This window comes from Amia ocellicauda, chromosome 21, assembly GCF_036373705.1.
Source record: "Amia ocellicauda isolate fAmiCal2 chromosome 21, fAmiCal2.hap1, whole genome shotgun sequence".
Lineage (NCBI taxonomy): Eukaryota > Metazoa > Chordata > Actinopteri > Amiiformes > Amiidae > Amia > Amia ocellicauda.
In genome coordinates this window covers 13,326,987-13,350,603 of record NC_089870.1, presented here as the reverse complement: position 1 = coordinate 13,350,603, position 23,617 = coordinate 13,326,987, and the positions used below count along the sequence as shown (strand labels likewise).

At 42.5% G+C, this 23,617-nt stretch overlaps 1 protein-coding gene across 1 annotated transcript; it reads left to right on the top strand.

Annotated features, from left to right (window-relative positions):
• The first annotated feature begins 1,550 nt into the window (after positions 1-1,550).
• On the top strand, positions 1,551-22,118 carry itpka (inositol-trisphosphate 3-kinase A). Its single transcript, XM_066694109.1, has 7 exons — positions 1,551-2,766; positions 15,180-15,276; positions 15,576-15,789; positions 17,625-17,829; positions 18,155-18,256; positions 18,343-18,414; positions 19,087-22,118. Exons 1-7 carry the CDS (start codon positions 2,098-2,100, stop codon positions 19,288-19,290), a joined length of 1,563 nt encoding a protein of 520 aa, XP_066550206.1. The 5' UTR covers positions 1,551-2,097; the 3' UTR covers positions 19,291-22,118.
• The last annotated feature ends 1,499 nt before the right edge of the window (positions 22,119-23,617 follow it).

Here is a 23,617-nt window from a genome sequence, read left to right as displayed (position 1 = left end):
TCACACCCTTATACTCCAGCCATGAGTCATACCTGTATGTTGACTGAATTACGGTGTTGTTACAAGTAATGGAAAATCCTTCTTTACTCACGCTATATGTCAACATTGCACTTCTGTTGCGACCTGGGTTCTGATCCTGATACTCAAAACTCAGCTCTTCTCACCTTGCTATAAAAAGCATTTTCTTTTAATTCATACTGTATTACATTCGGTGAATAAATACGTACTGAATGAGCCATTCACAAAGAATCGATAAGACAGGTAACATCACCAGAGCTGGTATAATTGCATGTTTCAATTTACTCTCTGGTCATTCAAGTTTTAAACATGACAAAACTAAAAAATCATAGTTATGTATACACAATACCAACATACAAGAACATACCCAGTTTCAGGAACGTCAAGTTATTAGTAAGTAAAATGTGACTTTTAGCTTAAGTGAGCTTAAGTGAGATAAGCTTTAAAAGTAAGTAACAGTGACTCCTTCTTGTTTTGATCTTGCACAAATTGGGAGAGAGGTGAAGACTGCACTCTGGGTAAATCATACAACACGTTCCAGTAAGCAACACATGCTGAAGGTTTCCCCATGACAGCCATTTACAGAAAACACATTACATCCCGTTTTTAAATAACGCACAGTTCCTTTTTCCATTGCTGTACACTAAATAAAATGATATATAATCATGTTCTTGAAAGGCTCATTTGTATACATGGATGTGCTCATGAGGAGTGAGGGACATGATTGATTCAAGAGAAGAACACAGAACTGGGCACTGTTAGTGTTATGGTCCAAACTCTGTGTGAACATGTCCTAGTTAATCACACCAGTGGTAGAGCAATTACAAAATATATCACTGCATAAACTTTCAATATTCAGCACTAGATATCTCTTTCAACACCCAGCAGTGTAAAATAGTTACAGTGCGTACTTTCAATTGGAACTCATACCACACAGTAATACATTATGTCTAAAAATATCAACAAATGTGATATCAGTTTTTGTGTTTGACAATGAGTACAAGGTCTTGTCTATGTATCGACCAACTATTTAGATATATGGGGAGAATCGAGGATTTTCTCTGTCCTTGAAATCCCCTCTATAAACATTATGAGACACATTCCTACAACATGATTCCAGTCTAGCAGGAGGAAATTACCCTTTCGATTGTACAGCTGAAAATATTTCTTGATCTTATAGAGAAGTATCCCTGTTTCACATCCTCGGCGTTCTCTTTAATAAATGCACTACTTGGTATTTAGAAACTGTCAGAATCAGTCATGTAGGCTTTACACTGTGCAAAACCAGTAACACATTATAGGGAAGGGGTGCTGCGACTTCCTAATTATAATTTGGCACAGTTGAGTCTGGTGCTGGAGAGTTGGTAATTGGTAACAGTAATGTGGGTGACCCCATGTGTCCTGCTGATACATCATGTATTACAAATTTAGTCATTTGGTGTGTGTGTGTGTGTGTGTGGGGGGGGGGGGGGAGCTTTAAAATGCTGGAATTTGCATTTCATTACATGTACAGTACAAGCAACCTTCTACTCTGAAACACAACGTGGGTGGAGGAGAGGGAGGCAGGGACTGCAAGCAACCCCCTGCAAATCAAAGTGTGGACCGTGTGTTTTGGCAGCAAAAATGGAAAAAAGAAAAGGAAAGGAAAGCAGAAAGAGGATTAGGTCGAGCAAATAGTGGGCTTCTGCGCTTATCAGGGTAGATTTCTCCACCCCCCCAAAGTATACAGTGGGTTATATCAAGAAAAGGTGATTGTTGAGTGGTTCAACCTTAAGAGGCTCTGCCCTCCTTTATGATCGGAGATTGGGGATTACTAAAGTGTGAGTCAGGAGCTTTGAGCTGCGAGGTTTCCCAAAGACTGTTTACATAGACCAAGCGTTGTTTCTGGGAGGCACTGCAACAGCCCTCGGTGCGAGACTGAACGAGGAAGTGCTGCAAAGCCACAGCTCCGGCAGCCCGCTGTCAGCCCCTCTGCAAGCACCCAGCAAAATCGAAAGAAACTTGTAACCAAAGTGTTTTGCACAACAACCCAAAAAAAAAAAAAAAAGGAAGACACCCCATGCAAACCGCGTCGTCGCTATGCTGCACACTCTCGGCGACACAAGTGGAGATCCCGCTGCAGCAGCCTCTAGCCCAGCCGCAGGCGCTGTCCACGGCGGCCCCGACAGCAGGCGCTCCGGCCCGGCCAGCTCCACCGCGGGAAGCGCCGAACTGAGCCGCGGAGTCAGCGTGGAGCAGCTCAGGTCGCTGTTCGAGCCGAGCAGGAGTGACAGGAACCAGCGCCGTGCGCAGCAGCACCTCCCGGGCAAGCAGATGCCCAAGGAGCGCCGGAGGTCCTCCCGGGAGATTGGCCACCCCGGCGGGCATGGCACCGGCGGCTCGGGGAAAGAGAGGAGACTGAGCCGGAAAGTGGCGGACAGCTGCAACGGGGGGGACTCTGCGCCGGAGCCCGGCAGCCCCGCGGGGGGCAAAGGCAAAGTCGGCTCGCCGGGTGCGCGGAACGGCTTGCCCAGCCCCCGGGTCCCGCAGGTGACCATCACCCCGGAGGGAGGCGGCTGCCCGCGGGAGATACAGGAGGAGGACTGGGGTGAGGTGAACGGAGCGCTGCGGCGCAAACTGTCCAACTCGTCCATGTCCTCCACGGGCTCGTCCTCGGTGTTAGAGGAATCCGAGGACGACATCCTCAGTGACAACGAGACCAAGAGCAAAGGCATCGTCACTCTAGAGCCCGTGGAGGACACCGGGATAGTAAGTGGCGATTGCTATTATATTGTACGTGTTTTGCATGCACAGAGGTTTTGTCTTGTTCTCTCATTATTCAAATGATGTATTAATTGGCAGACGCCTCTATCCAGGGCGCCTTGCAGTTTGCACACGTTTGCTCATGCAGCTCAAGTGTAGGTGCATGCATGAGAGTTGAGCTTGAGCAGGTGCAGGTGTTACAAGTAGTGACTGAACACAGAAGTTGAAGTTGGCATCACACATGCATGCATTTGACCGCAAAGATGCAAAGAAGATGTAGTTGATTCAGCGTGAGACGGGTCTTCCCTGGATATTGCTGATGTGAAAGTTCAGCTGCTGCGGGTTTCCTGGCTGGAAACAGAAACAGCCCCCTTGTCCCACACAGTCAGCTGACCGGGTGTCCAGGACCCACGACAACACAAGGGCACACTAGGTTGCTTGCAAAAAAAAAAAAAAAAAAAAAAAAAGGTTGTTGTTTCATGCTTTTGTTTGGTACAAATTACAATACATACAAAGACACAATGCATTCATTCCCCGTTTTCTATAGTTCAGCTAGTCAGTCTATCAGTACTCTCTATTGACCCTAGAGGGAACACCAACTGATAGTAAGGTCATTTTTTGCATTTTTTAGTTCAGCAGTTTAGTGTAACATTTAATTAAATCGCTCTCCCTCTCCCTCTTGCAATTAAGTATGATTGTATAATTGCTTCTGTTGTAGGTACAGAGCCCCAGGTAATATTGCTCTATAGTTCTGTTTAACCATATTGTCAGAGTTAAAAACAGCACATCCCCACTTTTATAAAACCTAAACAGTCTAAAAGTCTAGTTTTCATTTGCACCAGATTGATTTTAAATATTCTACATTTAACACTGACAATAGCGAAATTATATTCATACAATACTACTTGTTTGTATTACCTTTATATAATAATATGTTCATTTAAATAAAAAAATAGGCAGTGATCATTAAACAGAAGCATAGGTTCAAGTAAGCGATATCTAAATGGCCTCTATTAATCAGTAATCTATAAGCTGAACATGCTAAATAATTTATTCTGTGTATTCTGCCTGTAATTTCACCAAACCACCAATGCCATATCTTTGGCGCTTCCTTTGACATACAAAGATTTAACTCAACAGCAAATTGAGTTCTGGTAAGGAATTGATTAACCTTGGCCTCTGTCTTGCTTGTTTTCGTGTTTCTGCCTTAGCCCCTAATGTTTGAGTAGATACCAGTTTTTAAGTAAACAACTGTGATGTCTTGCAAATATTACTGTTCCTTGTGAAGGGATCATTATCATATATCTCCTTATTACGAATCAGGATACCTCACCATACAATCAATAAGGTGAAAATGGAGAAAGTGTGGTACACAATTACAGTAAAACATATACAGTCTTTTGAAATGTGTAGTTTTCCAGCGACATTTGTATGAAAATGAAAACCAAGCAACATTGAATGCCAACCTCATTTGGGTGCTTGCCCTTCTTGTTTGAGCTTCTCCCATTTCATGTTGTGATAATAGCTGGCATTTTTGGAAATGCAGGACATGTTGAGACCTGAAGCAAAAAGCAGGTCTGGGCACTATCCAGCCCTATTTGTTTGGTAAATTGATGATAGAAAACTAATCAGCAAAAATGTAACAAAAAAACAACAAAAACTTAATAGGAAAAGTGCTTATTCTGTGTAGGAGATACCTCCCATTACTGTCCAAACCTTGTAATAACAATGAAGTCAGTGTTTTACATAGCAAAGGCATTGTTTCTGAGTTTCTGCATTTTTATTGTGAGCAACCCAACCCAACCCAACCTCTGTAACTTGTAAGTCACATTCATATCAAGTTCTTACAAGTAATGTCAAGTATAATCATGCACTAACAGTGTCTACATTTTATATGATTTTATATATAAGATAAGTACAATCCAGGCACTACAAAAGCACGCACACACACAAAAAAAAAACTATTGTGTTGAATTCAGCACAGTAAATATTAAAAGCTTATTTGCATAACAAAGTTCCCACGAGGGCGCTTGGAAGGTTGGGGTTTTATCATATCTGTGTATTTTCTGTACATTTGAATTGTCCTGTCTTTAAACTCCGAGCCTATGTCCTTGAAAAGCAGGCTGGCTTTCCAATTTGCTTAATTCAAGCAAAGCAGGCGGCAAAGGAAAACACTTAATGCTCAATCGCTTGTGGACACCGAAAACACAATTTGCATATCAGCCTCTATCTGCAGGCACTGGATTTTCTCGCAGGCACAGGGGATGGGCGTTTAGGCACGCAGATCATTCTTTTCAGACGTGTTGTGACTCTTGAGTCGAGTTTGTCAAGCTGATTGGAGTGTGATCATTTCCCACTAATATAAAAATACAATCTTCAAAATGAGTTCAACTTACTGCTGTATACCATTCATTCAGAATTTGTACTACCCTCCTAAGATAAAGTGGCAGACAGTGACTTGTGCAGAGAAGTGATACAGAGAGCTCAGTATGTGGAGATATCCCTAGTCTATTACTGAGCTCAGATGCCAAATTACATACACCTCCCTTTTATTCCTCATAAAATTTTAATCTACTCTAGAGTACCAGTAGAGAGGTTACGGCATTCTGGATTTCACAATAGCATGGGACAGTTATATTTGGACTATCAGGGTTATTGAACATAGAAGTATGCATTTCGGAGGCTTGTTACCTTTATTTTTCCATGATGAAGATCTGTTTACTTTTTACCTGCCGTAATATTGATCTTTGCTGTGTGTTCCTGTCTAAGAACAGAGAAAAAGTAGATTAGCCTTCTTCCGGGGTTTGTACTCTCATATTATCAGTTGGTGACAACGACGACTCAGACATGATTCACGGTTTCATTTTTTCGTGTGCTTTATTTGTGTCTCTGAAATAGTGTCAGCTCTGTTCTACGCATGCTGTGCCTCATAGAGTAGAAAGTCATTCCCACGCTGAGCTGTTGGTCGTTGTTGGGAAATTGTGCTGAAATTATTTGCATTCACAGCAGTATAATTAAACTAAGTGTTTTTTTTTATATATACCTAATGATTTTATGCTATATCCCACATTGATCTACACTCTTTATTGATATATTATCACTCAGAACATGCCAGTTTGATTCTGATTGGTTTATAAATAGGAAGGTGAAGATCTGAAAAGGCCCGTTGTAAGAAAGCCAAATCAAGTAAAGTTCAGTAAGTGTTCTTGTTCTGAATATAGAACAGGCAGCAAACAGTTTGTCTTGTGAGGAACTGGTGGATGACCGTGACGCAGCTCTGTTACAGATGTTGGCCACAAAGGGATTTCCATTACAGACAAAACACAGCAGAGCCGATGTTCCACTCTAATTTTCTCGACTTCCTCTACGTCAGCAGACAGGGTTGCTCTGTACGATTGTGCAAGATCTGCTGCAACTAGTTTCGAACTGGTGCTGTCTGGAGCCTTTGGGAAATGTAACTGTTTATGTGCTCTGAAATGAAAGATACATTTGTGTCATTCTGTCTTCGAATGCACAACAAAAATAATATACTAAAGAGGATATATATATATATATATAACTTGAAATCAGATATCAATGTGAATTTTGGTTGCACAGTGTTCCTGTTGTTGCTGGTTTTGCTACAGATCAGCCAAGTCACTGCTGCAGAGGGAGAGATGGAGGAGTGGTGATGGGGGGGGTGTACAGGGTGCATGAATAACTTTCCTTCATATGAGACAAAGCTCATGTTGTTGGCTGGGCCTGTGCTCTCGATGCACATTTGCTCTGAGACGTGCCCCCTTCCACCGTCCTGCACTCTGACCGGTAAACCTCAGGTTCCAGTCTGTGTTCGGACCACAAACAATGCAAACAAAGGAGATCTGGGCGCTGATTAGTTCAGGCTCAGCACAGTGCTTGTCTCCTAGTTAGCAGGGGGGAAGTTGGGTGATATTTTCCAGGAGCCTACCCAGACCTTTGTTTACCAGTAGATGTAGCAATATTTCTGATAACAGTGTGGTGCCCAGAATAAATGGCACAATTCTGAGGTAAGATATAGAAAAAGAAAACTAACAAAGGTGTACCAATCACTATAGACTTAGGATCTTAGCTACTTTGTAATACTGTACCATTTGTAAAGATACAGTAGGCCCAGATAGAAATACTTGTTTGTGAAGAGTACTCTGTTGGACAAATGGTTGCCATTAAGTGCTGGAATTTTTATTTAAATTGCACTTTGCAGTTGGTGGGTGTGTAAAAAAGTTAGTTTCAAGTGTAGTATACCGGCAGCTTGCGCCACTGATTGTGCCGCTGTGAATAATGCAGCCGTAGATATTGTGGGTCAGGTTGTTTATGTCTATGTAAGGTGTGTATATATTTTGTTTTGATTGCGGCAACAAAAGCAACCTGCAATGCAATGAATTTAAAAAATGTAAATGAATGCTCATGTAGTGTGGCCTTTGCTATTTACAAAAACAAGTTTGCCAACATGTAAAGGTCACAAGCACCACATGTTTCTCTCACTTCCTGCGCTATACTCTATATTTAGGATGACTTGTTTAATTATCAGACCAGCAGAATAATCTGCAAAGGGAAACTTTATTAAGCTTTCAATGATACTATTACTGTACAGTCTTATATTTAAACATTATTCTGCTAATAGGCTATAGTAGTAACATATTAATTAACAGTGTAAGAGAAGCACTACGTTTTTTTTTTTTTACCTTGAAAGGCCAGTCTTTGATAGTCCTGATTAGGAGTGACTTGGTTTAGTCAAACATGACATGGCCTGTGAATTCAGGGAGAAAGAAGCTTTCTGGGAATTTTGACCCCTTCGACTTAGTACTTGGTGGCAAAACCCTTGTTGGCAATCACAGATGTCAGACATTTCTTGTAGTTGGCCACCAGGTTTGCACACATCTCAGGAGGGATTTTGTCCCACTCCTCTTTGCAGATCCTCTCCAAGTCATTTAGGTTTCGAGGCTGACGTTTGGCAACTCGAACCTTCAGCTCCCTCCACAGATTTTCTATGGGATTAAGGTCTGGAGACTGGTTAGGCCACTCCAGGACCTTAATGTGCTTCTTCTTGAGCCACTCCTTTGTTGCCTTGGCTGTGTGTTTTGGGTCATTGTCATGCTGGAATACCCATCCACGACCCATTTTCAGTGCCCTGGCTGAGGGAAGGAGGTTCTCACCCAAGATTTGACGGTACATGGCCCCGTCCATCGTCCCTTTGATGCAGTGCAGTTGTCCTGTCCCCTTAGCAGAAAAACACCCCCAAAGCATAATGTTTCCACCTCCATGTTTGACGGTGGGGATGGTGTTCTTGGGGTCATTCCTCCTCCTCCAAACATGGTGAGTTGTGTTGATGCCAAAGAGCTCGATTTTGGTCTCATCTGACCACAACACTTTCACCCAGTTCTCCTCTGAATCATTCAGATGTTCATTGGCAAACTTCAGACGGGCCTGTACATGTGCTTTCTTGAGCAGGGGGACCTTGCGGGCGCTGCAGGATTTCAGTCCTTCACGGCGTAGTGCGTTACCAATTGTTTTCTTGGTGACTATGGTCCCAGCTGCCTTGAGATCATTAACAAGATCCTCCCGTGTAGTTCTGGGCTGATTCCTCACCGTTCTCATGATCATTGAAACTCCACGAGGTGAGATCTTGCATGGAGCCCCAGACCGAGGGACACTGACAGTTATTTTGTGTTTCTTCCATTTGCGAATAATTGCACCAACTGTTGTCACCTTCTCACCAAGCTGCTTGGCGATGGTCTTGTAGCCCATTCCAGCCTTGTGTAGGTCTACAATCTTGTCCCTGACATCCTTGGATAGCTCTTTGGTCTTGGCCATGGTGGAGAGTTTGGAATCTGATTGATTGATTGCTTCTGTGGACAGGTGTCTTTTATACAGGTAACGAGCTGAGATTAGGAGCACTCCCTTTAAGAGAGTGCTCCTAATCTCAGCTCGTTACCTGTATAAAAGACACCTGGGAGCCAGAAATCTTGCTGATTGATAGGGGATCAAATACTTATTTCCCTCATTAACATGCAAATCAATTTATAACTTTTTTGAAATGCGTTTTTCTGAATTTTGTTGTTGTTATTCTGTCTCTCACTGTTAAAATACACCTACCATTAAAATTATAGACTGATCATTTCTTTGTCAGTGGGAAAACGTACAGAATCAGCAGGGGATCAAATACTTTTTTCCCTCACTGTACATCTAAGAAAAACTGTTGTAACCTGCAGGTGTGATCTCGGGATCACCTGAAATTTGAATATCCTTTTTGTGGCAGAACAATATTTTCGCTCTTGAGTTAGATTGTTATGTTCAGAGCACACTCGGTGTTCCAGCGTGAAGGCAAATTTACACCTCCACACCTGGAGCGAGGCCAAGCAGCAGCAGAGCAGATGCAGTGTTCAGACAGCAGCTCCTCAAGGACGACCCGAGGGCTGTGTGAGCCGCGATGACTGACAGCTATATTCACACTGCCGGGCAGCGAGCGAAATGAACAACAGCAGCAGGGCTCCAGCGGTGTCCAGACATCAGCGGGGAGAAGCCAAATCAGTCTCCTGTAAGGCCAAATTCATGCACCACTCACGTCTTTGCAGGCTGCAAGCCTGGTGCTCAGTGTTTCCTCAGATATTACCACACCCCTCATTGACTAGTGGTGTCTTTAATTAGACAACTATAATTGCACAAATGGGCGAAGTTGTGTCCGGGCCCACAGGGCAAAAGGGCCCTGTGCAAGGTATTGGTTTTGAAAACCTGAGCATTGTCGTAGAAGAAACCTTGGAAAAATAACCTTTAGGAAGCCCAGCACTGAAAACTCTCCATACAGGTCTGGACTTCCGTAAGGATTCTCCTAGACATCTAATCGTCTAACTCACGATTGTTTTGGTATTTGATATTGCACTCTCTCTACTGTTAGTTTGTGTGCTAAAACATTAGTAATAGTAAATTTTGTTTTTTGTATTTGTAAACAGGAAATAGCCTCTGCAGAGCTCTCTGTATAGAGTTCATCTGAAGAAGTCAACAATGGCCTTTGTGTTTGTGCACCTGGGTATGAAGGTTTTATACCATGTGCGCTTAGTGTTACATTATGTTTGCAGCCAAAGCCACTTACCAGTACTGAGGAATATATTATGTATAATTAGAAACTGAATACTGTTTATCAATGTGGAGATCAAAGGGGAAAGTGGAGGGATTCCATCTGCACAGCTGTGCCGACTCAAATTGAAATACGTGGGATTCTTGTGCTTGCTCCCTTGTTGCACCACAGTGTCACAGCAATGGTCTGCCGTAGCACCGATCTACAGTTTCTTTAAAATGACTGCTAATAACCTTTCAAATGCTTTCTCTGCCTATGAATCGATTTGAATGCAAATTTGAATATAAGCAGAAAGAGATAAAATGAGTCAAAACTCATATATTAAGACAGCTGACAAGTAAGAAAGTAAACTCAACCAAAAAATATGTTTCAAACAAATGCAGATTACATGGAAATATCTCCACCTGTGTCATAACCACAGCAGCAAGATTAATGACAATTGTTAAAATAATGTACAGAGCTATAAAAATGACTGTTTATAAAAAAAGTACACCATTACAGTTTCCTGAATGGGTTTTCTCATGAAGACCTACAAAACCTGTCCAATAGTGACATAAAATAAACTATTGAATCAAAGCTTAGCAATAAACATTCATAGGTTGTTCAAGTGAACGGCCCAGGTCTCTTGGCAGGTCAGCTTTTAAGTGAAAGTGTTTATGTTTGAAATACTTTCCTATTCTTTGGTATATATTGCTATATAGTCTTTGCTTCCTCAGAACATGATGAAACACAGGTTTTCAAATAATGTGGTCGTTCCAACTACAAGCCTGTACACTACGCTGTTTGTGACTCTGCCTGTCGACTGAGAGAGCATGTTCTTCTTTGACACGGTTTCTGAGGCTGCCAGAGATCAATGTATCCAGCGCCGGTTCTCGTTGTGATGCAAATGAGTTAGAAAAGTGAAATGCAACAAGCCGAGAGAGGGAAGCTGGCAGTCTCTGCACGCCCTGAGCATACACTCACACCCTCGCACTCCGGCTGCAGGCTTTCACAGCCTTATTAGGTACATTACACAGTTTTTGCATGCTTTGGGATAAAGACTTGCAAAAACAAAAATATGGAAAGTTGATTTGTGTCAGAAGAGCTTAGATTCAGTATCCGTCTCCACCCTCTCTGGTATGTACTTGAAGGGGATTTCTGAATGAATACACTTGCTTAGCTGGGTGAACTTACAGAAGTCACACCACTGCAGAAGAAAAAATTGTGGATTCAAAACCTTACATTAAAGTTCCCTTTGCATATTCTCTTCATAGAAACGTAAAGCGATAAATAGAGTAATGCACACTACAGAAAAGCTTTTGAATATGATGATCATTAGATCAGAGCTCTCAAACGCGGTTGAAGCTCATTAGCATGCCACAAAAAATAAAAGGTGACCACATGCAAACATGTTAGGATCTGGGTTTTGTACTAATGAGCAACACTGCTGCTGAATCATGTGTTATTGGAGTAGAACCAATAGAGAAATGTAGCGTGATGATATGCATGTTTTGAATAGTTTGAAATATCTGTTTATATCCAGTTAGTTACAAAATGTGCTTATGCACAGTGCCATGCCAGAATAAAATGAGCCCCAATTACATATATGTGATAAGGGCACCTATCTGCACTGTTGAATCTTCCTATCATTTACTTTAGCCATTCTTTAATATTCACATTGGATACAATGCATGGGGAGGGATGCCTTTATCAGTCAGAACAGTTGATTTCTCTATCAGTCCCATTTGAGAAAATAAATAAATGGTAGCATTATTGTACCATCAATCTATATATATATAAAAAAAAAAAATAATAATATATATAGGCCTACACACACACACGTCACATGTTACATTTTGTTCTGCTAGGATACTGTATAGGTGCAAATGTAAAAGAAATATGCCAAGGCTTCAGAGGGCAGAGGGGATGTTATCTAACTAAATTTGATGAAGAAGTTGAAATTTCACTGTCCATATTGCTTTGTCTTGCTTCATGCTGGCATGCGTGTGTGACCGTGTGGGTGGATGACTCTGGGTAGGGCCTTATCTTGTGGACTGAGTGTAGGAGTAACTTCCAGAAACAGGACATGCTGAGAAGGAGGTTTTAAAGATCACTCTCAAAGGGACGTTGCTATTGCCAGTCTAATAATCTGCTAGCCGTGGCCACTAATGAGGTTGCAGATAATCGTAAATCAGTAACATTTTCGTGTAGACGTGTAAATCCTGTTGTGGTCTGACACAAATATGAGAAGGAAAAAACACAACAACTCTGGAAATATATCACTTTTTAAAAACAAATTAAATTAAAGATGCTGTGGTCAGGAGCTTTATTCTGTATCACGCACTGGGATCCAGGAGTTTAGAGTGTGGTTTTCATATAAGAGAAAACACCATTTTCAAAAGGTATATTTGACTTTTTTCCCTCCCACTTATTAAAACTACTACTTCTACTACTACAAAAGAATAAGTTTATACTGCCTGTATTACCCACAATATAATGAAGCCACACAGGAGTTTACTACATCAGTTTCCAGTAATTACAGAAAATCTTCAGTAGTGGTTAGGATAAATGGTCTATTGCTAAATCTCCACTCTGTGTTATTGTGGTTCTGCGTGTGGTCAAAACATTTTCTATTGATTGTTAATATGTCTGTTAATATCAGGAAAATAATGTAATAGTCTATACTTCCCATTATCCCTATAAAGTCAGTGCATACCAGTGCAAACTCTGTTGTGAATATTGTGTACATTTTTCTGCAACATCTCTCCAAAAATATTTTTTGTCTTTACATTTTATGTCTCCACAGGACAAAAATTTGGAGATGAAAGGGTTACCTTTGTTTGCTTACAGACAAAAACATTGACATTGCTTTTAAAGGGGAGGGAAAAGTGTATTTGTATTTGCAAAGCGAAGCTAACTCTTAATGTAATATAATGTTTTAGTTTATTTTGCTGCGAGGTTCAGTAAGTACTCCACCTAGATGATAAATCACTCAAATCCACGGTGTGTCCGGTTGCTGTTTGCTTTTCCACTTTGCCTTGTTTGAATGAAAGGAGCCCCAGGTACAGTGACGGGGGAAGCCGACTGCACGCTCCCTGCAGTTAATCATGCAGAGCCCCCTGCTGGTAGAGAGCAGATGCACATCCTAGCAGCCCAATCTATTGGATACATTAGGGAGGAGTGCATTACAGAATTTTTCATGACAAAGCAAAATAGGAGAGCATTTTTCTATTTACAAGTGTAGCATCATTAATATTCTATGGGATCAAGCCCCAAGCTTTTTAAATGTCATGTGCACTGACCGCTACAAAAAGCTAAACCTGTAGATTCAGTCTGTTGACAAAGCAGGTCCCACATTGCATGCATCAGTTGTTCCATCAATTTGTAACTGGAGAGGGAATTCCTGACTGGGAGTGGCTGACATCCTTAATGATGTGGCATCTTACTCAGGCATTGTGTCGTGACTGTGCCGGCTGAGTCCGGTAGGTGTGTGGCTCAAAGGAAAAGGTGCTTTATTTGCACTTTGAGGTGGGTGATACCTTAGAAATGAGTCAAAGCCCTTTTTGTCGTGTTGTGAAAGGTGTACTTCCTTGGTTTAGAGTCTCATAGTTGCAGGTTCTGTGGCTCTTTAGTGTGAGGCAGGAATTGAACCTGTCAAGCTATCCTATAACACAAACACAAAGCTGGATGCTTACTGTGTGTCTTGAATCTCATCCAGGGCTTATTTCGACTCTGAATTCCCCAAGGTTTCGAGCTGGTAATAGCATTCTCTGAAAGCAACTGTTTATGCATGAGTTGGCAGTTCCTTGCAGAGGATAAAATTTTACTGGGCTTTTAAGAGCTTGCTGAGTTCATCTAAAAATGATCGTGTGGAACTGCAGCAGAACTGTGTGACAAGCGATTTGTTCATTGCAAAATTGTACAGCACAGCTCTGTCGGGCACAGTAATAGCAGGGCGTGTGTGAGTTTCCATAATTCATAATGCAAAAAACTAGAAATGAAGGGTGTATCGGATTCTAAAGCACTGACATAATGTACTTATACTCTGCAAATACAGGTGAAATAAATAATTGGACTCAAGTATCATTATAGTATATAATAAGGGACATGCATAGAACGCTTACAGAGTAGCAGTTCCTGTTTTATGTTAATTGTTGTTTGGCCCCAAGTGGTCACATTGAGTAAGGCTATCAACTGAAGATATCAACGTGTAAACACAGAGCAAATGAAAACCTTCCAAAGAGAGGTCCCTATGAAAATGGCAAAGACATTCCCACATACATTATCTATACATACACATGCCATATTCTGTATACACTATAGGACCCTCAGAGGACTGGTGAGTCCCTAAGGGTGAGGATCCAGCTGGATTTGTGTCTCTCCTTCCCTTGCACAGCACCTCATAACACCTCAGCTCAGTCTTGTGACATGCACACCAGATCAACAACAAAACAGAATTTATTATTTTTTGTACCTAGCTTTCATCTTGCTTCTCTCTGCACTTGATCTCTGTCGCTCATCTGTGAAGGTGAGACACACAGATGCACTTTGCTTACTTGCTTTCCTAATTTACATAAGGGACATTTCCCCTGCCTTGCTTAGCAAGCTGTAAAAGTTAATGCACAGGGTGTGGCGATGACGGTGATATTAGGTATTTGAATGTGCAGAGAATTGATTTATCATTTTATAGGATGCTTTAACATCTCAAAGTGTACCCTGGTCTTGCTGCACTGTACAAATATTTGTTTATTGCTAACACGACACTGTGAAATGTATTTATTTAGTTTGGGATTTATCTGTGGCAATGCAAATTGTAACTAACTAAATTGCACTCATAACTACAGTGTGTACTCAGTGATTCATCCTCATTAAGTGAACCGAGTATCTCACTGCATTAAACAGGGAGTGAATCAGTGTTTTAACTCTGTTGGCTTCACGTCCCACGCCTTTGTGTGACAACACATCATAGCTAGCACAGCCGGTACTGAATGCAAAACATCCCTGACCTCTGTAGCTCACAGAAGCTGACCTATTCACAGATGTTTCACATGCGTGTTTGTAGATCTATGCTAAAAGAGTAGTCAGCATTTGTGGGGTTAGCTGTTTACATTTTAGCTTCTCTTTTCGGCGCATTAGAAACTCACGACCACATAGGGAAGTGAAATTGCAGGTATATGACACACTTTTTCAAATTTGTTTCTGTACCTACACAAAAGATTCCTCATGATCTGCCAGCAGTAGGAGAAAAATAATTACTTGGTAACTAGGCTGGAAATAACTTGGAAAGTTGTCAATTCCACATGGACAAATCCCTGACTCACTCCTGACCTGTCTCTCTTTTGCCCCATAGAACAGACCCTGGTGGAAGATCAAGACCATCGTTCACTGGCCCTTTGTTGCATCGCAGCGTAAACGCCTCTCCTGGATACAGTTAGCAGGACACAAAGGTAGGGGATACCAGTCAAAGAAATGGATGGCTTTCTTTAGAGTCTTGGACAGGGCAGGTCTTGTCCTAATCTGGGGAAAGGAGCCCTTCCTGTCTATAGCACATGCATCAGTATATATTTTTTGTTCTTCTGTTAACTCTAAAAAGGCTTTGCAAGAGCAATATGTCTGAAGGTGCGCAGTGTTTACCATGATTAATCATTATTGGTTAGAACCTGAATAGCGGTGAGTGTACCTGCTCTCAGCCGCGGGTCTCCGCTCTGGTTGGCAGCACAGTGAGTGGGTCTGTCTCTCTCCTCAGGCAGCTTTAAGGCCGGGGACGAGGGCACCATCCTGAAGAAGTTCTCTGACAACGAGAGGCTGTGCTTCGAACAACTGATGGAAGACGTGATGTACCCCTATGTGCCGGCTTTCCACGGGGTGGTGGAGAGGGACGGGGAGACTTACCTGCAGCTGACTGACCTGCTTGGCAACTTTGATGGACCTTGCGTCATGGACTGCAAGATGGGCGTGAGGTAGAAGCCCTAGAGAGTCTGAGCTCAGCTTCTGACAGCGTTTCCCTCTGCGTCCTTATTATTCCAGGGCAACTTACAATTGTTACAGTATATTACTTTTTATTTTAACATACAAGTACCCATTTATACAGCTGGGTTTTTACAGTCCAGGTACAGTACCTTGCTCGAGGGTACAACAGCAGTGTGCCCAACTGGGATTGACCCCAACGAACCTCCACTCCAGAGTCCAAAGCGCTAACCACTACTCCACAATGATGACCTTTAATGCAATGTCCTCTGCATGCATTTGAAAACATTTGTTAATTCAGGTTTGATAAGTCAAGTGAGAAGTATGATGCAATGCTTTGTTTGGTATCACTTGTTTCTTCCCCTTTCAAAAACACGAGCGCCACACATAATGAGAGAGAAATGTTGTAACCCACACCCACCTACCCCCAGGGCTGGTTTACTTGTAGTGCAAGCACTAAAGGACATTTTTTTCATGCCTGAGTGGTTGTCTCCTAAAAGGAAGCACAGAGCGCCAAGGGGAAGATGCAATACTGCACGAGCACATATATTTAAAAAGAGGAGTAAAGAAACGAAGGAGTGTACACCCTCGCTGGCAGGGTGATGGTGTGCTCTCTTGGGCTGCTCTGTGTTACTGGTGCAGGAGCTGTGGTTCAGGTAGTACAGCGGGCTTACCATGAATCAAACGAATGTTCAAAAACCTGTCCTGCCGCCGCCTCTTTGATTGTTTCCTCCCGCCAAGGGTGGGATGACAAATGGCTGAAAGAACGTGTTTTATTTTTCTAACAGCTCAACCGCACACATCCTGTGCAGAAAGAGAGGCAGAACCGCGCACAGTGTCCCCCAGTTCACTTCCTCACTCACTCACACACACATAACACACACAGGAAGTCAGGCAGAGTTCACTGAAGCAAACACACCGAGAGAATGAGGGCAGACAAACACGTTACACACCCGTTCACACTACAGCGCCGACACATACGCGGGGGCACTCCAGTCCCGACGAAAGCCATTGCTGTGATGCATATCTCAGTCTTAATCTAGCAGATCAAATTAAATTAACATGTTGTACGATTAACCCCCCCTAACTATCCCCTTGGAAGAATGCTTGTTTTGTGTAATAGTCTATTGTACAAACTGTACAGCACAGACTACAAGCCCGAGTGCTTTCACTTTGTCATAAATTCACACAATAAACACCACACCAGACTGTGAACAGACAGAAAAAGACACAAGGACCTGAAACCTTAGCAACAGGGCTGTCGGTTAGTTTGGCTTTGGTGTTGCCACACAGGGAGCTCAGTGAACTGGAAGTCACTTCAGATAGTTAAACTGCCTCGCACGAGCGTCGACGGAGAAAAACATTTGTCACTTTTGAAATGGCATATAAACAGTGCTCTGTGTATAAATGTATAGACAACCTGCTGGCCCAGGGAGGTGGATCCAGTGAGGAGTGAAATAACATAATGGCCGCCTTTCAGCTAACAATGGCAGGTATTGGTTTTAGATGTCAGTTTTTTCTGTCCGACTGCGTATCTCTGTTTAAATATGAAGGACACCGATATGCAAGCAAAGTATCTTTTCACCCGTGTTCATTTACATGAGTCTGCCCTCAGAGAAGTGGGTCTGAGTCCACAGGGACACAACACCTGCGCCCAGCGATAGAAGAAGCGTGAAAACACAGCAAAATATAGACTCGCACAACTCAAAACAGATAGAGCTCGACAGAAATCGTACACATTCAGTTTAGAGGTCTAAGAATAAGCCCGGGGAAGTACTGTACTGTCCCGTGCTGCTCTGACCCCAGTCTGCTCTGCCGCCCAATGCAGGACGTACCTGGAAGAGGAGCTGGTGCGCGCCCGGGAGCGGCCCAAACTGCGCAAGGACATGTACAAGAAGATGACGGAGGTGGACAAGGCCGCCCCCACCCCAGAGGAGCACGAACAGCAGGCCGTCACCAAGCCGCGCTACATGCAGTGGAGGGAAACCCTGAGCTCCACACACACACTGGGCTTCCGCATCGAGGGCATCAAAGTGAGGATTGTCTGAAGCTACTGGTTTGGTGTAGTGGAAAAAATCATGCTGTATTACCAAAAGGTTTACACACTCCAAGCCTCTCAAAATGGGGGTACTATTCTTTTTTCAGAACTGAAAGTTTGAACAGCTTTGCAGGAAGCTGAATTTATTTATTTGTAGCTTGGTCCATATTGCGATACAAAAATATATCTGTAGCCCTTGAAATAGTCATAATGTTGTTTTAAGTGTTTGTTTGTCAGGAAGCTGAACCGATCCTCTGGTCAGATTGCTAATTGGCTCTGATGGAGGAAGTAATCACCACCTTCTGTTTGTTTCCACACAGACAGCAGATGGGGCTTGTAACACAGACTTCAAGAAGACTAGGTTAAAGGAAGATGTGACCAAAGTCTTCACTGATTTTGTGGAAGGAAACCAAAACATCATTGTAAGTGAAAGAGTATTATGCGAGATTAATAAAAATGAAACAAAAAGTAACAAACAAAGCAACTAAACATTTATTTCCTCCCACAGAAAAGCTACCTGTCTAAACTGGAAGAGATCAAGGGGGTCCTGGAGTCATCTGAATTCTTCAAAAGACACGAGGTAAGGGGCGGTTAAAAGTTCAGTACAATGCTGTAGGCCTTGGAAATACAGAAAAAACATCTGTGGCGGGGTAGCCAGTAATAGAGGCTTGTAGACAGACTAAGGGTAAACAAAAACCCAAGACCTTTAATACATAAAATAAACAGGCACAAGGGCCAACAGAAACGGTCCACAAAACAGGAAACCAAAACGACACGGGCTGGTCAAAGGACTTCACCGTGTCACCAAAAAGACCACAACAGAAAACCCCAACAAAACAGCAAACTGGGCACACCAACACCAACACCAACACCAACACCAACACCAACACCAACACCAACACCAACACCAACACCAACACCAACACCAACACCAACACTCCAACTTCCCCTAATGGGAGGCTGAGGCCTCCTTATACAGCAGGTGGCTGGGGTTGATTGACCTTAATTGATCAATCACCCCAGCCACCTGCAGTCCATGAGCATGCAGGGAGGGACAATTAACCCCCTCCCTGCCACACCATCAGAAAGATGTTTTGTGTTTCTGAAAAGTGTACATTAGTATAGAAATACACAGCATAGCTTTGCATAATATGGTCATTTTCAAAGGATAACCGTTTGTAACAGTTTGTAAAAGTGTGTTATTCTATAAAGTGCGTCTGCGTTCCTCACTGACTCCTCCCCTCGCCTGCAGGTGATCGGGAGCTCCCTGCTCTTCGTCCACGACCGGAATGAAAAGGCCAACGTGTGGCTCATCGATTTCGGGAAGACCACGGCCCTCCCCGAGGGGCAGACGCTGGACCACCGGATGCCCTGGCAGGAGGGCAACCGCGAGGACGGCTATCTGTGGGGGCTTGACAATGTGCTGCAGCTGCTGCGTGGCATGCTGCAGGACTAACCCTGTCGCCCCCCCCGGGCCTGTCACTCACACAAAAGACTGAGAAAGCTTCTGTAGTAGGAGGATGGTGCTCAAAGAACTGACACAGCACTGCTCTGGGCGTCTGAATGTCTGTAAGCTGGCGACTGTAACAGCATTGTACGCTACAGCTGGGCACCTGGAGCCCGGGTTTCACTCCGCCTCCGAGTGGAGACTCTTCCCCCCTCGTCCTTAGTGGATTCTCCCACTTTCCCACGGAAATCTGCCTGGCCTCGGCAGTCTGCCGTTTAAGGGTTAACCAGACCCAGCCTTGTTGCCGCAGAGTGCCCTGACCTTTAGCAGAATGACGGAAAACCTGTAACCACCATATCAGGTTTTGCCGTCCATGTGACCTACCATTTCTGTGCTCTGTAAAGGACGTCTTAAGCAAACTGCCAGTCTATACCTGATCCTGAGAATGCTCTAGGTACAACTAAAAATAATATATAGATATCCACAACATCATATTAAAAACAAATTTACCAAACAACAAAAAAAGTAGTCAGACAGGATCAGTTATATTTGTAGCTGCTCTCCAGTGGATCATTTCACAAACGTAATAGAACTGGAAAGGCAGCATTTTTCACTGGTCATATGAAACAGTCTGAGAGCCAGTCGGTTTCCCCGCTCTGAGATGAGTGTCCGGGGAAGATGCTGCTCTGAAATACGCTCCTGTCTCTGAGGAACCGCGTCTCGCGCTGACAGTGGTGCCGGGCTGGAGCGGGACGTGGCACGACAGGTAGCAGATAAACATCTCCCATGGGCTCCTCCCAGAGTCAGTGCCATTCCTTAGAAAACGAGATTACTGGCGCTTTTAAAGATGCGTTACAAAATGCAAAATGCCGGAAAGGGAAAGATTAAATGTAATGATCCCCTGTGGTTTTCATATATCTGTTTCGGTCAGGATTAGCGCTTGCATCTGTTTTGAACGTGAAGCTCCCGTGGCGCATCTTTGAAAGCTCCTTTGTGTTTGAGTTTTCTTTACACTCGTAGGTTAGGAAGCAACCCTTGTAAAGGACTTGGCATTAATCCTGGCAGAGTGATTAACTGCAAACTAAGAGTTGCTGTGAAAAATCTTTAAGTCCTTCAGCAGACTGAGACCAAATGTGAATTTGTTTTTATGGTGTGTGAAAAAAAACACTGATCTTTCCAGCTGGAGTGAATAAGCTCCTGTCATTTTGATACAGTGGACAGCGGCGGGGGGCGCTGGTCCGACACCTGAGCTCTAGAATGGCATCACTAATAAAAATACAAACTGTAAATATGAAGATACAACATACTTCTGATCAGAACACACTAGAGAAGAAAATGGCTATTTGTGCCAATACTAACTCGCTCATTCAGACAAGTAAATCGAGGCCTTGTGAGAAACTTTAGGGACAGTCCATTATCCTATATACAGACACTTAAAGATCCAAACGGGCTTTTCACTCCCAACACAATACTTTAGAGGCAGAGAGACGGGAGAGGGATTGGACACTGGCTTCACAGAGCCACCGTGGTGTTGTCATCTTTAAATGTTCATATTCATTGGGGCTGTTCAATGGTATCTCTTTCTGTTTTCTGTGAAGCCAGCTGAATAACGATTTTAATATTATTGTATGTTTTTCAAATACTTTTAAAAAAAAAGAGGGAGAGGAAAAAAATAGACCCTACGCTGTGACAATCTAATATTGTAGAAACACGGTCCTGCCTTTTTCACCAGATTGAGCCCAGATTATGACCAGGGAGGTAAGAATATGTGTTGGATGTTGAGGTTTGCTTTGCTCAGATATATCATGAAAAAAACAAACTAAAAATGTTGGTAATGTTTACATAATAGAACACTAAGCTCCACCTTTGAGCTAGAACCGAATCTCAAAGCCTCCGACCAAAACCAAAGACTTGTGTGGATTGAGTTTTCATTATTTACATACACAGTACTATTTATAACATGTTTTTTATTTTTTTTGTCTTAGTTAGGAATGAGAAAGTAAGACATCAAACTTCATTTCCAAAATGGAAGTCCAGGTCACAGTTTCTGCTGACGTTGGACATCCCTTTGGCACAATGCACTTTTCCTCAACTAGAGAACTTGTGTTGTCCCCTCCCCACCCCTTCAGAAGAAGAGTGCATCCATAGGTTAATCATCCAATAATATATAATCACAGATCTAACATATTTCGGGGTTATGGTGTTGCCTTCGGTTTACTTTACCACATAGACTAACTGTACTTGTTGTGTAATAGAGGATGAAACTTAGTGTTACAAATATTTTTGTGGATCCATTTAAAAAAAAAAAAAGTCTGGTAAGCTCTGAGAGGAATTTCCTGACTGACTTGTTGTGCGAGCCATCACGATCGTCTTGTGATTCTCAGCAGTCCTTCCCAACCGAGTAAATCAAGGCAAACCTCTTGACAATTTGCGAGTGGGGTGAGTCATGGAAAGGTCCAGGACATTCAGAGCACAAAGAGAAAATCCAGCACAAACATATCAAGTAAGACTGGAAACAATGTAAACTAACATGCTCAACGACATCTTTGCTCATTCCCCAGAGCTTGTTGACTTAAACTGCTCATTTTCTTATTCAAATTTGCTAAAACAAACATCTGATCCTCAACAGGGGAAATGTCAGCTCCACCTAGTGCCTGCAGTTTTTGTACGAGTCCACGGTGCCCCCAGGGTGCAGGAAATGAATAAGAGTAACTACTGCACTCCTAACAGTCTGTAAAACACAAGAACACTACTGTACTGCTGTACGGCTCTGTACATTTGCTCTGGCTGTCAGTTTTGGTTTGCAACTCTTTCCAATAAAACAAAAATCTTCTCAATTCTGTTGAAGTGTTTTTCTTACATCACAAGAAATTGTACGTGAAAATGAGTACGTTAAAATGTTGTTACAAACCAAAACCAAAATCTATTCATGCTAGTCTACCACAAACGATACAGGACTACAAAGGTGTACAGCATGGCTTTTTTATTTATGGTGCAAATATAGAAGAATACAATTATTGTATTTAAAATTGCATAGAGTAAAGCATTTTTATTTCCTCTGGACTGTATATTTAGTTATATCGTATTACACTTTGTGATGCGGGGGTGAGGTTCAGAAGGATGGTCAGCCTACAGCAAATATCTGCATATAAAAAAACAAAACGGAAATTAAAAAACGGCAACAGAAGTATTTCAGTAAAACACAAAGTACAATGTGCGGAGGTTTGCGCTGTGGCCCTCGGGGGCCTGGGACAGTGGGAACAGGCCGGCTGTGTGAGCGTTTCACTCGCTGTACTGCAGGCCGCCCGAGTCAGGGAAGCTCACCGGAGAAATAAAGAAGTGGGCTAATGATACTGGGGCCCCTGTAAACACGACACAGCCCTAACACAGGCAAGAAACACGGGAACGTCTGAAGATGAGCCTATTTCATTTATGTCTAGTGAAGCCACAGAGTTACAGTGTAATCCCTGTTCAGTATGCTTGACTTAAATAGAGCATGCACCCCCACAAACTAGAACGGTCTGAGGTTCAAGGTGAAAAACAGCAGATAAACATTGAAAGGGGCTTATTTCAAATGAGTTAGGTGACTCATATTGAATGCCAAACCACAATCAGATCTACGTAGCTCTCACGTGCACTAAGGGGATTTTGATTACTGTGCCATCTTTTACAGGAGCCCAGATTGAAGAATGCAATGGTACTGTATTTATGGAACACTGAATTATCTTTGATTAAACTTAATCAATTAATTTCTGGACCTTAACCTCTTCACATGAAGTTGTGTATTTTGGACTTCAGCCCACCCTTATTATCAAAGCTTCGTATATGCCCTGCCACAGAGTCTTTACATTTATTCTTCTCCATAAAAAATACAAATTGCAATTTGATCCACACATTAGAGGCAGTGTGAGGTTAAACACCCTGTGCTGGAGATTCCAGTGAATAAGACTACAGTTCTCTATCTCAGCCGTTATAAAGTCCTTCCAGAGGATTCAAACGTTTTCAATCTTAGTCCCCGACACTTCAACTTGAAGTTTCTTTATTTTCGAAAGAATCAAACAACAAAATGAGTACTCAAATGTTTTTCTGTTCTCTAGCACAGAGTAGTGTTTCTTCTGTGAACAATCGTAATACGACAAACTTAAAATGATCCCGGTTAGTCAGACTGGCAGGCTGACAATCCTATACAGCAATCAAATACTACTGTATATTTCAATTGTAAACGCTGCCCCCTTCTGACTACCAAAGCTCAATACACCTCAACATTTTTGAAAAAAATATATTTTATATTAAAAATATATTTAAATGTATAGCTACAAGTAAATACAGTTCAGTT